Source organism: Pyricularia oryzae, chromosome 3 (genome assembly GCF_000002495.2).
Source record: "Pyricularia oryzae 70-15 chromosome 3, whole genome shotgun sequence".
Lineage (NCBI taxonomy): Eukaryota > Fungi > Ascomycota > Sordariomycetes > Magnaporthales > Pyriculariaceae > Pyricularia > Pyricularia oryzae.
The window spans coordinates 410,616-423,740 of record NC_017849.1 but is presented as its reverse complement, the minus strand read 5'-3'; the positions used below and the strand labels follow the sequence as shown (position 1 = coordinate 423,740).

The window sequence follows — 13,125 nt, the reverse complement described above, 5'->3', positions numbered from 1 at the left end:
ACCTCAGCTTCTTAGCCCCGGTCTAATTGCTTGCTGATCCCTGTCACCAAGATGGAACGGCAGGCATGCTTCCGCCAATTTTGGCCTGACTGACATGTACTGCAAGCTTGCTTTAACCGGGACGAGCGCGACATTACATAAGCAGCGGATTTTGAGGCTTGTCGACGGACGACTTTTTGGACTTGGTTGGAGAACAAGCGTTTGTTGTTTCGAGGCGGGAGAGAGAGGCTTTACGTTTAGGCAACACACATCATCCACCATGATTCAATTAAAGGTATGCATGAATCTTATGATCTCGCGTGCTGCGGCGTCTTGATTGGTATTTTTTTGTTTGTTTCAAAGCTGACGATGCCGCACAGTCGATGCTCAACTGCATCGACAACTCGGGCGCCGCCTTGGTCGAGTGCGCCCTGATCGTCGGCCAGAAGAGGCATGCATCGATAGGTACTTACCGACATTGCATTGTTCTTACCGTTCATTCGACAAGCAAATCTCTGACGATTTCCAGGTGACCGCATCGTCGTCGTCGTCCAGGAGCAACGCAAGAACCCCAACGAGGGCGCCGCCGCGCTGGCCGCCTCCAACAAGGTCAAGCGCGGAGATATCCGCCACGCCATTGTTGTCCGCACAAAGTACAAGGTCCAACGCAAGGACGGCTCTGTCGTCCGATTCGACGACAATGCCTGCGTTCTCATCAACAAGGCCGGTGACCCCGTCGGCTCGCGCGTCAACGGCATCGTTGGCATGGAGCTTCGAAAGGCCAAGTGGAGCAAGATTCTGAGCATGGCGCCCATGCATATATAACATCCCAGAGGCTGAAAAGGGGGGTTGAGGTTTATCGGATTGTGCTACTATGAGGTGGAGGGGGTGACGATACTAGTTGGAGGTGGCAGGTCGTGTCAGTTTCTTGTGAGGTGAAAGAAAGGTCTGGCGAAATACTGGTGACTTGGTTGGCAAGTCTTGTAACAAGAAAGATCACAAATATGGCGCTTGGAGTTCCGGAAGTTCTGCTGGGCTACCTGTAGCGCAACGAAATGTAAAACAACATAGACGAGCATGTGTAAATTGAAAGTACTTGAGGGATCGGGAGGAGTTGTTTTGGACGCCCTGCATCATCATTTCGCGATTCAGAGGGACACGAAGCACATGAAAACCGACATTTTTGGTTGACAAGTTGTATTGAGTAGAATGAAACTAGAGACAGAGCACCGCCTCATTATTACGCCAAATTAAACAGACAGAATAGGAAACCAAAACGCCATAAACCCAGGCAGATCTGTCATGAAACCACGCCATGCTTTGTTCTTTTTTAGGTCAGGAAACCAAGCCCACCCAAAACGCCTTTCTCCTGTCAAAAAAAAACTCCCATTCTCCGTACACACAACAGGTATACGTGTTGCAGAAAGCCACAAAACTCAGTCCGTCTGAGGCTTGGAGCACTCGACGCAAACATAAATTTGTTTCTAAAAGTATCCGGCGGTGTGAGCCTCGTGACCTGTGTAGTATTTCCTCCGTGTTGCAGACGAGAAAGCAGAGAGAATAAAGAGCTCACCATTCCGGTCTCGGCAGTTCGCTGCTGAGCTTGGAAAAAGACCATCTCGTCAAAGCCACAGTATTGGCAAGTCTTCTTGGCGCGGGGGAGCTGTTGAAAAAAAAGGACACAATGCAACACGTCAGCAAGCAGTCCATCTATACTTTGTACTAGAACAAGGTAATTGTGGCAAGGCGAGTGAAGGGCTAGACAAGTGCTGCCGCTCCCCCAAACGTTCCCGGAACTGCTCGCGTCGCTTCGCCGTGGTCCTCTGCGTGTTCTCCGGTCGCGTGATCGTAAAGTCGTCGAGTCATTTCATTCGTCGATATTAATTAAATGGACGGTAGGCCAATCAATCGCGCCTCGGCGCCTACGAGGTGGCAACAGCGCTGGAGGTTGACTTTACGCGGTCGAGCATCATGATGCTTCTCGACAAGCCATCGTCCTCGGCACTTCCGGCGTCGCTCTCGGCGTAGTCGTCGTTCATAAAGTCATACACGTCGCTGTCGTCATTCCACGAAAATTGGACCCCGGCGCCGGGGGACGAGGCCTCTGACGCGTAAGCCGAGAGAAAACTGTTCTCGGCGTCGTCGTCGTCGGCATCCCTCTCGAGCGAGCGCATATCTTTGTTGCAGACGTAGAACGGGGCGACCTCGCAGACGGCACACAGGATAGGCTTTCCGCAAACCAGACACAAGACGATGGTGGAACCGGCGGGAACGTTTTGTCGGAGATGCGAGAGGGGAGGGGCAACAGTAGCAGCAGCGGTAGATGCCGCGGATGGCGAGCAAGTGTCAGAAACAGGGGCACCAACCGTCGGGTCCTTGCCCATGCCCTCGATGATTCCGGCGTGAAGGCTGGCGGAGCTGTTGAGCTCGTTGCGGAACACGCAAGTGTTGCTCGCGTTGGTTGTGTAGTGGCATGTTCGGCAGGTGAACTGAAGTGTGCGCGTCTCCTCGTCTTCCTTGGGGTAGAGCATGTTGGAGCATTCGGCGCAGAATTGAAACTCGACGGGCTTTTTGGTGTGCGATTGTTGGCCATCCTGGCCGGAAGTTGACATTGGCGAAGACATCGTGTCGGCTTCAGAAAATGCGTTCGGAGCGAGTTTTTTTTTCGCGTCGTGGAGCGAAGAAGTCGAAGCAAAACAATATCCTTTCAAAAAAGGTGTGAAGTGGTTGGCTCTTTTAGGACCAAGTTCGCGTTTGATTATTTATTTGGCGGATTGTCGAAATGGTTTAGCCAAGGGAATCCTGACCAAGTGGGTTGAAAGAAAAGGCGGTGCGTGCTGACTGCTGAGGGGGTACTTTGGTGGGGTTGGTGGTATCCAGCGCGGAGTTTGTTTGCTGGACAAAGGACTTTTTGGTATGACTAAGCCAAATGTTTCCAGCTTGACAAGGATGGTTGGATTGATCCAGGTTCAGGGCTTGGGCTTCACTAGGAATGCTGTAGTGTGTAGATTGTCTAACCTATTCCCCTGCACGAGGTACGCTAGACGGGGGATTCGTGCACCTCTTTAATATATTTGGTTTCGGTACATAGAAGTCAAATGCGAAATCAGAGATGAACTGCTTGTACTTATGGACACATGGTACATATGACTTTCTGCAAGTGACTCACCGACGGGGCGCATGGTTAGTACATACACGCCCAAATTCTGTGTTACAAATTTATAGATGACAGTTGCTGCCATGATTTATTGACTTTTCGGTCTGGCTGGTCACTCTCTGTACTGCATTCGGTCGAGTGATCTACCTTCCATGGCTTGGAAGCCCAGCCTCTAGCTTCCAGGCAAGCTCAACAAATGCAGAAAAACTACCTGTAAGCTAAAAGCCTCAGGCATAATTGATTTTAATTACCTGGCTTCTCGGCACGACTTGACCGCTTGAATTTGGGTGCGGTAAAGCTCTATTCGTACATGCGCCTTCGGAAATGAATGTTCTGTAAACATAGCTCTACAGGTCCCTAGATGTGCCCGTACACTATGAAGCCAGTTCATGGTTCTAAATTTGCGCGTCGAATCGATTGATAAGATTTTTAGGTCTGGCGCGAAGAAGTATTTCACGTTTGGTGCTGGACAAGCAGTTTGAGCACCGACCTTGCCAGGCTCGGCTGCATGTTCATTCAGGGGTGCATGCATCTCAGTCTGTCATCGACAGGGCTTGATTTTACCCATGTTTTCACATACGTCTATCTGTCTTATCAATCTTGTTTTCATCCTGGGTTTTATCATACCAATTTGCAACGTTGCAAAATCACATCAATGTTCCCTTCTCCGAGTTGACAAATTACTTCCCCGCGGTTTAACCCTTGTCAATTACCACGTATGATGATACCATAATGAATCCTTCCCGTAGCCTTTGAAAGGTGAGGGGAATAGCAGCCAAGTCTCTAGTGTTGTAACTCTTGATGTGGGTTTTTGAACTGATGCGGAAGGTCGGTACGCGAATCAACCGAGGACGCACACTCAGGTTCATGGAGAATGTTGAAGATTGTGGTCTGTAACGTAATGTTCAGGATGGATGTAGATACGGCTGCTACATAAAACATGGGGATGTGTCCGCCCCTGCCGTTGCCAAAGAGCATCACCACCAGACTGACTTTGGTCATTTGAAGTCTGAGGAATTTAACCCAGTCGCAATGTTGTTTACGCCGATTCGATCGGGCTTGGCCTCGCTTCTTGCGCTGGCAAGCTGTGCAGTGGCGCAAAATGTCAAAGCCATCTACCTCTTCAAAGATGTCATGCAGTCCGACACGCACGCTCTCAAAACATCGGGCTTCGATACCGTCCTCCTCTTCCGCATAGGCATCCTGCCAAACGCCGATCTGGTCTACTACTCGACCGGCAGCGACGGTAACCCCGTCGACTGGCCCGTAGTAACCAACGGAAGCTACGTGGGCGGCCAGGCCCTCACCGACAAGATCACTTCCCTCAAGACGGCCCCGACATTGATCGAGCGCGTCGAGGTCTCGCTGGTGTCGCACGACACCACGTTCCAGGTGATACGCGACCGCATCGCCGCGGACGGCACGGGGGCCTCGACGCCGCTGTACCGCGCGTTCGACGTGCTCAAGCAGACCTGGGAGCTGGACGCCTTCAACAACGACGACGAGAGCGTCTACCACGTGCCCAGCACCGTCGACTTTGCGCAGATGCTGGGCCTCATGGGCTACAAGTACTCGACCGCGCCGTACACAAACATGAACTTTTGGGCCGACGTGCAGAACCGCATCAACGCCTCCGTGCCGGGTCTGCTCGACCGCCAATACCTGCAGGTGTACGACGGAGGGGCGGCCAACAACCCGGGGACCTGGCAGACACGCCTCGGCATGAAGATCGTGCCGCTGCTGTGGGTCAACAATGACTACAAGCCCGACCATGGGAACACCCCGGCCCAGGCGCAGACCAGATTCGCCAACTGGAACTCGCAGTACAACCTCGCGGGTGGTGGTTACTGGAACGACTACGACATTGAGAAGCTCAACTCGTCGTATGAGGGATATGGAGGCGCCCTTACAAGCGTGTTTGGGCAGTAATGATAATGGTGACGACGGTGATGACGAATGTTGAATATTAGGGAAAAGGCGGCATGTGATGAGCTTGATAAGATCCCTTGAGGTGCCCATATATGGTTAAAGGGGGTTCGCCAAACGACCAACCGGATTACGGCTTACTCCTGCAGACCAAGGTGTGCGAGCCGGACGGCGGATGTTTCCTTGTCCTGCTGTACGTACGGACTCGGCAAGGAGATAATCAAGTTAGGCGTGTGCTAGATCGACATAACCTACATTAGTCTAGCCACACAGCATAATTGAAATCGAACCGTTCCCCCTTGGTCAAACGGCAGCGATGCGAAAAGAGCAGCAGGAAGCAGACCGTAGGAAAACTAGACGACCGGTTAAAGCCTCCATCCCGACACCAGATTGGCAATGGGACCTCGTGATGGCGACTTGTGCCGCAGGCGTGCTAAACTGGCAAGTGAGTGTCCACCCACGTGCCGTTTTGCGATGCACGAGACCGGTGGGAACCAGGCGAGACGCACGTCACCTTGGTCATCCAGGCACAACCGAGTTCGAATCCAAGGATTTGCAAGCCAAAAAGATTTGGAGCAACAGTTGCTGTGCCCCCTTGTCCACGATCCCCACCAATAGAGCAGCCTTGCCAGGTTTGCACTGTTCCAGCCGTTGCTGTGGCAAGCTGCGGTGGGTCTCGACGTCACAGTCCGCAACACAGTGTCACTGCCGTTGCTCCCCTCTTTTTTCTCGTCGCTTGTTCCCCGCCTTTTGAGCTCTCAGAGCGGAGGCTTTCGATCAGATCAAAAGGTACCGTCCTGTCCATTGGCCAGGGCGTCGTCAGTGGTACAGCGACCTCCTAGAACTAGACCTAGACTACCTACAAAGAGAAATTTATCTCCTATCTGTTTTCTCCGGCATATACCACAACCCACTACTTGAGGAGTTGAGCATCAATTTCTCTTCCTTTTGTCTTAGATTTGCTTCAGACCCTCAATCAGCATCGTGGGACCTTGACAGAGGTGCAAATCACCATGGCCGACCAGGTAAGCCAAACTACAGCAGCAGAGCACGAGATCAACAAAACCAAAATACCCTCCGTCCCTTTGCCTCGAACTAACCATACAATTCCACAGCACCCCGAAACCGGCCTCCCGCCCAACTGGGAGGTGCGGCTGTCCAAGAGCAAGAACCTCCCCTACTACTTCAACACCTCCAACACCACGTCGCGGTGGGAGCCCCCGCCAGGCACCGACACGGACAAACTCAAGCAGTACATGGGCAAGTACCACTCGTCGGCGCTTCCCTCGGACTCGCCCCAGGCCGGCCAGATCCGCGCCGCGCACCTGCTCATCAAGCACCGCGACTCGCGCCGGCCCTCGAGCTGGAAGGAGGAAAACATTACGCGCACCAAGGAGGACGCCCGCCGCATCATCGAGGCCCACAAGGACCGCATCGCCTCGGGCGAGGCGTCGCTGGCCGCCCTGGCCACCACGGAGAGCGACTGCAGCAGCGCCCGCAAGCGCGGCGACCTTGGCTTCTTTGGCCGCGGCGATATGCAGAAGGAGTTTGAGGAGGCCGCCTTTGCCCTCAAGCCGGGCGAGATCAGCGGCGTGGTCGACACGGCCAGCGGCCTGCATCTGATTGAGAGGTAGGGTGCTGCTACTGTTTTTTTTACGGGGGTGTTGTGTTTACAGATTTGGGCTCATGCTGACATTCAAAAATCATGGTCTGCAGGTTGGCATGATGCGATCACCGAGTACATGGATATATACTTGCCGCGGAATGGCAACGATGAGCAGCAATGCCGAGACCTGAGTACATCAGGGCAAAGACTAGTAGTGTACAAGAACCGGGGGAGACCGGGCCAGGGAATTTGGAAATATTTCAAATCACAGATCTATATCAATCCCCATGATGTAGAACTGCCAAAAAAGTACAACAGGGGGACATGGTGCGAGTGGCCGCCCATCCCAGAAAACAGTCAGATTTCCGATGTACACCATCAAAGAAGCTAAATCTTACGAGGCTAGGATTTGTAACGAAGAGATGGAGAGGGCCAAAACCTAAACAAAAAAGACCAACAAACAAAGACATCTTTTTTTTTTCTGCTCATCTTTGACCTCGTGGTGTGTTGGGATATTGCTTATAGCACGGGTTTGTTATCCTAATTCTTCGCGTGGTATTTCGAACCCTTACCGTTTTCGGCAAAGTGTAGTAGCACCGCAGTCTAGTTAGTCGGGAGCATCTCGTTCACGTTCCCGACCATCGCGCTCCACTGACATCCCAGCCATGCAGTTCCCTGTGGGCGAGCTGATCACAAAGAGCACGTTTACTAGATTCATTACATCACACGCATACGAAGCACGATTCATGTTTGGTGGTAGTAGTATTTGTTTTAGTCCTGACGAAGTTTTGCGTTTCGTCCTATGCAGGCACGAGTCTCCTGGCTCAAAGTAGTAATCCACAAGGCTATCGACGAACTCAATCCAGTAATGGGGTTCAGCACATGCTAGTAGATGACCAACCAGATCGCTGTCGTGCAGCCACAAAGTTCCAATCCCCAAAATGTGTACAAGTGATGGGAATGTAGGCGACAAACGCAAAGTGTGGAAACAACCGAAAACAGATAAAAGGGAGGCAAGGGGCCAAATATGTAGGGATGTAGGGGGTGTAAGCTTTGCCAATAGCATTGGCAACATTGACAACATGATTAGCAACATGCCAACAGACAAAAAAGATGGGTAATTTTGTGCAGAAGCCAACCCTGAATGAATGCAACCATGACAAAACAAAAAGGAGAACCGAAAAAGACAAGGCCACCCCAGCAAATGCCATAAATTCTATTTACAAAACCTCCCTAGCTTTTTTCACTCGTCCAACCCGAGATCTCTAGACCCAGACCATACGACAGTAAAACTCCAACACTAAACAAAGGCCGAAACTGAGCCGTTTCCCAAAACCCAAAGACAGAGAAGGAAAATAAAAAACAAAAAAAATAAAGAAATGCTTTAGTTTATGTGTTTTGTTTTATTTTGTATTTACGGGTTAGCCGCCGCAGCCAGACCAACTTGCGTCAACAGCCACGCGGTCAGCGGGGTGATGGAGGTGAAGATGACCGACATGACGCCAAAGAGTGTCATGGCGAGCGCCGAGTAGGGAGCTGCCCGGCTGCCCTGCTCGTAGAGGTACGACGTGCCCATGGCGGCGGCGTTGACACCGACCGTGACGCCCATAGCGACGGTGCGGGCGTCCTCTGGGCCCTCCTTGGCGGCTGCGCCGTTCTTGGTGTCCACGGTTGATGAAGACGCCTGTGCTGCGCAAGTCGGCCGCCGAGCAGACGACGCTGACGGCAGGCGCTTGGCACCTGGCCGATGAGCAGAGTGAGGATTGGCGGTGGTCTCCAGCATCATGGCGGAGGAGGACGATGCGGTGGATGGATGTCTCTTGTGCTGCTGGGGGCACTGGCATTGCTCATCCGGACAGTTGCTTCCCTCGATTAGATAAGGGCAGTCTTGCTCAAGCCGAGTAAAGGCCGTCCGAGGAGGGGAAGGAGGCGAGACGTTGCTGTCACCACTCTCAGCAGCCTGAGTGCCCTCGGACGGACGCTGAGCAAACCGGTTCAGACTAGGTGTGAGCTCCGAGGACTCGTTACCAAGCTCAAGATCAAGCTGCGCCGCCGCCTTGCCGCGAGGAGTAATGATAGCAATGCTCGCCACGGTCCAAGTCCAGCACCGCTCGACCGTTGCAATGATCCAGCTGACAAGACCCAGCCCCATGGCCATCTGGAAGACGATCCCGTTGAACACCACCATGGCGGCGTTGACGCCGACGTCACCGCCCAGCTTGATCATTACAGGCGTGCCCAGAGCGAGGGTGACGCTGCGGATGGCGAACGCGATGCTCTGCGGCCCGGCGAGCCCAGCGGCGTGAGCCAGCAGCGGGCCGGACACGACGGTCAAGGCGGCAGCGATGGTGCAAGTGACCAGGACCACGAGCCCGGCATGGGAGACGAGAGCGCGGCGGTACTCGAACAGCTTGAGGCCCCAGGCCACGAGGCCCGACTCGAGGATGGTCAGGGCAACGTCTCCGGCACCCATGCAGGGCGCGGATGATGCGTCGCCAGCGACGCCCGTGCGGCTGCGCGACGAGGCAAGGACGCCAAAGGGCACGTCTGCGGCCATGTGCGAGAAGACGGCGTCGTGCACCGTCCGTTCCATGAGGAAGCCGGCAAAGGTCAGGCCGGACTGGAAGGTGTCGAGCACGGCGAGCACGCTGGACCCCAGGATGGCGTGCTTGGCCTGGACGTAGGCGATCATGACGCCCGCGGTGACGAGGACCGGGTTGAGGCCGACGACGAGTGCGGTGCGGCGGCGCGGCATGGTCTTGAGCCACGCCGACTTGCGCGCCGCCGCCTGCAGGGCCAGGATCGTCATCCAGCTCCCGAGGAGGACGGACGTATCAGCAAAGACTGTTATTCCGGTGCTGGCGGCCATCCCGATTGAGATGGGGATCGAGAGGATGCAGATGACGAGGCAGATGTTGTGCAGGATCCAGCCGACGACTTTGCACGACTTTGCGTCGCTGTTGATGGAACTGAGCTCCTGCCTTATCTTTGACTTGTTACTGAGCAAGGTCGACTGGCTTTGGCCTCCAGAACTGTTGCCAGTCACCGTGAGCGTCGAGCTTCCCATGAGCGTAGACTGATCAGAGAACCTTTTCATGGGGATTTGCTCCACTGGATTTACAGCACAAGGCAGCAGCAGAGATGTGGAGAGTGAAGTGCTGTTGTTTTTCACGTTTCTCAACCGAGGTCTGTCTGTAGAGCGTTGACCAGTGGAATTCCTAGTTTTCTTGCTCTTGTTTCTTCCAAGACCCAAGCGTAGCGAGCAAGTGTGAATGCCGTAGGACAAGTAGTACACTAGTACGGGAGCAAGCACGCCCATAAGAACTATAACCCAAGTGACAACAACATTAGCGGGAGCTCGAGCTGGGAAGAGTGACCTGTCGGGTGCAACCATTGACGGGACAGGCGCAACTTACCAAACATGGCAGTGATCAAGCCAATCTCCAGAGCACTGGCCGGCTTGTTCCGAAAGATCTGAACAAAGGGCACAGTGAAGCCAACAGACATGTGCTTGTTGAGCAAGTCGGTCTGGACGAGGGCCATGTCAGCATCAAAAATTAGGTAGCAAATTCAAGACAAAGCATGTCGATGAGTGCAAGAAAACTAACCGGTCCTTTGAGATGCTTGTGGTAAAAGCCGTCGACGGCCTCGGAGCCACGAAAGCGACGCACGGCCCAGTCCACCAGCCCAATCGTGACCGCCAGGAGCATCATTCCCATGATGGCGGCGGAGAAGCCCTGGAGGAAGATTGAGACAAAGCTCAGAGTGTAGATGACGACCTGCATCATGAACAGCAAGAAGATGGCGAGAGCTCCATCCCAGTACTGAGCACGAAGCCCGGCCGGGAAGAGGCGTTCCATGACGCCCGCCGACTTGTCATTGCAGGTGGCGTCGGCACCAGCCATCCTCGCGACGTCGGTCGCGGTCGTTATCTCGCTGCCGGCGTCAAGAAAAAAGCGACCAAAGTAGACGGCGCGGCGGTGATTCTTTTTTGCTTGTTAATCTTGGTGGATAGTAGAGATGTATTTTGATGAATCCGCGATGTCTGGAGATGACGGCGCATGCGGTTGTTGTTGTTTTTGATGGAAAAGATGGTTTTCTTTCTCTACATGAAGTTGAAGATGAAGAGTTAACAAGTGGGAAAAAGAATCTCGAGATGCAGATCTACAAGTTTACTCGAAAAAGAAAGAAGGCAACGCGTTGAGCAAACGCGGGAGATTTGGCTGCCTGAGGAGGATCCTTTGGGTATAAGTGGGGGATCAAGACGGCGTCATGAGCATGGCGGGGGAAAGCTCAGAGATCTGTTTGGCTGTCGAGTGGTAGTCCTTATGTGGAGGTGAAATAATGATGTTTATAAGGTAGGAAAACCCAGATGGAGGAATAAAGCGGGTGGTAGTGCGGACTGGACGGCGTCGTTGTGGAGAAGAGAGCAGACAAGGGAAGTTGGCAGCCCGGCATTTGAGATAGCGGTTTTCTCTCATCTATCATGTGCACCAAGATGAAGTGAGTGTTGGCTGAGCTCAATGTAAGTGTGAAGAATCCTTTCATCAAGGTCCGTCATTCACTCCAAGATGTTGAGCAGCACGGAGCCGTCTCCCGAACTGTTGTTGTCCGGTCTGCGCGCCGTGCCGCCACCGCCGGCCCCCACTTGGGAGAGCAAGTTTATGTCGACTTTTGATCCTGGTGATTCCACCCAAGGACGCCAAGACAAACAAACGCACAAACAGAGAGCTGATCATGACAAAGATGTTGGGCCTTTTTGGTGATTTCATCAGGAGCCGGCTCCATATATCTGCAGACTGCATGTATGTAGGCGCATAGAACTACGCGCCAATGGGCGTGGGCCGGCTCCCGTCACACATCAATCATCAAGAATGTTGACTCGAGGGTTTGAACATTCCGCTTTGGCCATCGGTTTGCACTCGGCGCCCACGGAGACCACACAAAGAAACGAATCACAAAGATGATTAAAAAGACTACATACAGACTTGTGACTGCTGGCTATCTCTACCGTAACCAGACGTGCGGGTCGTGAAAGAGTGAGGCCGCTTGCTGGGCACCTGAAGTTGTCTGTGGTTGCTCGCTCACTGATGTGAGACACTCTCTATCTGGATCCAGATACATAACTAATTACGGAGAGCGAGTGACTAGTAGCGCCCGAGACTGAACAGATGAAAGAAACAAATAATCGTAATGGCGACATTGGAGAGAAGCCAAGTGTTCTTGGTTGAACAGTCCGGCATGACGGTTCAACAAGCGGTGGATGGCAAAACGGTAACTGATGGCACGATGCACAAATATAAGAACACGGACATGATGGAGCAACGGCTCGCCCAAAATAATGACAAGAACAAAACTCAAGCGCTGCCCCTGTCGTGTTGCCCTGTCCCGGGGACAGCTGGGTTTGTGCTGACCGGGGGAAATCGCCCTCCAACACTCTCATATGCCAATCAAGACTAGGTCTAGACTGGTCAATGTGGGGGGGCTTGGGAACAATCGAGAGACTGCATCGAGATAGTTTGCTCAATCAACATGTCAAGTGATTGGGGGCAGGATATTGTAAGTGACAGGTAATGAGACCTGTCTCTTGTCACTATCGGCCGTGTTGTTTGTGTCATGTTTGCCCATAGGGATAGTCAACGGGAAGCAACCATAGGCAGGCTTGGATCTGACCTAAAATGGCGCCAAGGAACCTATGGCAAGGGTTCAGCTGCAGCCGGAACCCCGCTGAAGTTGCGCAATGCATCTTGACCCCTTGGCCCAAGCTTCAATTGAGTATGCGCCAATGACATATTTGTTTGCAAACCGTCCACATACCCACATACTCTTCGAGCCGCAACCCATATGCCAAGGTCTGCGTTTGTTCCGTCAACCGGGTTCCGGTGAATAGCTGCCCGACCCAGTCCGCTTGTAAATCCCGGGCCTGCTTGCTGATGCAGTAGAGCGGTAGAGACTGGACAGTAGCTCCGGCTCGAGTTCAACAAGTCAGCCCCTCGCAAGCGAGGCCGTATGTAGCTAAGCTGGCGAGAATGGCTGCCCAGCGGCATAGCCTACATGCAGCAGCATCATGTATGTGGCTTGGGATGAGGCCAATCAGACGACGCCCGGCTCGTCCTGGCAGCATCGGAACAGTCGGCGACGATCAAGTTCAGCCCATTAAACAGGGTAATGGGAAGCGAGACGAAAGTCGAATAGGTTGGGAGCACAAGGAGAATGGTGAAGGATACCGCTATAGCAAGCCAAGAAGTGAGGGCGCACAGACTCGCCGACGGCAAACACGGCTGTCATCGCCACTTGGGGGTTTCCTATTGCTTTCGTTCAATTGCGTGGAACTAATCGGGTTTGACAGTCGCTGCTAGCTCTCAACATCGAGGTGCTGCCACGAAAGTCACACCGTCGCCGACCACTCCCGCGGGCTTCGCGTACCTGTTTGCTGATGCATAAGTAGCTTTCACCG

At 53.3% G+C, this 13,125-nt stretch overlaps 6 protein-coding genes across 6 annotated transcripts; 4 read left to right on the top strand and 2 right to left on the bottom strand.

Annotated features, from left to right (window-relative positions):
* The first annotated feature begins 170 nt into the window (after positions 1-170).
* On the top strand, positions 171-1,253 carry MGG_07392 (50S ribosomal protein L14). The gene is made up of 3 exons (XM_003711222.1): positions 171-274; positions 360-444; positions 509-1,253. Exons 1-3 carry the CDS (start codon positions 260-262, stop codon positions 802-804), a joined length of 396 nt encoding a protein of 131 aa, XP_003711270.1. The 5' UTR covers positions 171-259; the 3' UTR covers positions 805-1,253.
* MGG_07391 (uncharacterized protein) lies at positions 1,161-2,739 on the bottom strand. The gene is made up of 3 exons (XM_003711221.1): positions 2,346-2,739; positions 1,553-1,642; positions 1,161-1,463 (listed from the first exon to the last, which is right to left on the bottom strand). Exons 1-3 carry the CDS (start codon positions 2,601-2,603, stop codon positions 1,416-1,418), a joined length of 396 nt encoding a protein of 131 aa, XP_003711269.1. The 5' UTR covers positions 2,604-2,739; the 3' UTR covers positions 1,161-1,415.
* A 1,230-nt stretch (positions 2,740-3,969) lies between these two features.
* Positions 3,970-5,224, top strand: MGG_07390 (coagulation factor 5/8 type domain-containing protein). Its single transcript, XM_003711220.1, has one exon. It carries the CDS (start codon positions 4,169-4,171, stop codon positions 5,063-5,065), a length of 897 nt encoding a protein of 298 aa, XP_003711268.1. The 5' UTR covers positions 3,970-4,168; the 3' UTR covers positions 5,066-5,224.
* Positions 5,225-5,832: 608 nt separating this feature from the next.
* Positions 5,833-7,521, top strand: MGG_07389 (peptidyl-prolyl cis-trans isomerase ssp-1). The gene is made up of 3 exons (XM_003711219.1): positions 5,833-6,087; positions 6,178-6,692; positions 6,779-7,521. The coding sequence occupies exons 1-3, from the start codon at positions 6,076-6,078 to the stop codon at positions 6,786-6,788; spliced, it is 537 nt and encodes a 178-aa protein (XP_003711267.1). The 5' UTR covers positions 5,833-6,075; the 3' UTR covers positions 6,789-7,521.
* Positions 7,522-8,025: 504 nt separating this feature from the next.
* MGG_07388 (uncharacterized protein) lies at positions 8,026-10,573 on the bottom strand (the record flags this gene model as incomplete). Its single annotated transcript, XM_003711218.1, has 3 exons — positions 8,026-9,992; positions 10,085-10,196; positions 10,277-10,573. The coding sequence occupies 3 exons, from the start codon at positions 10,571-10,573 to the stop codon at positions 8,083-8,085; spliced, it is 2,319 nt and encodes a 772-aa protein (XP_003711266.1). The 3' UTR covers positions 8,026-8,082.
* Positions 10,574-12,200: 1,627 nt separating this feature from the next.
* Positions 12,201-13,112, top strand: MGG_16608 (uncharacterized protein; the record flags this gene model as incomplete). The annotated part of the gene is made up of 3 exons (XM_003711217.1): positions 12,201-12,227; positions 12,633-12,675; positions 13,018-13,112. The coding sequence occupies 3 exons, from the start codon at positions 12,201-12,203 to the stop codon at positions 13,110-13,112; spliced, it is 165 nt and encodes a 54-aa protein (XP_003711265.1).
* Between the last annotated feature and the right edge of the window lie 13 nt (positions 13,113-13,125).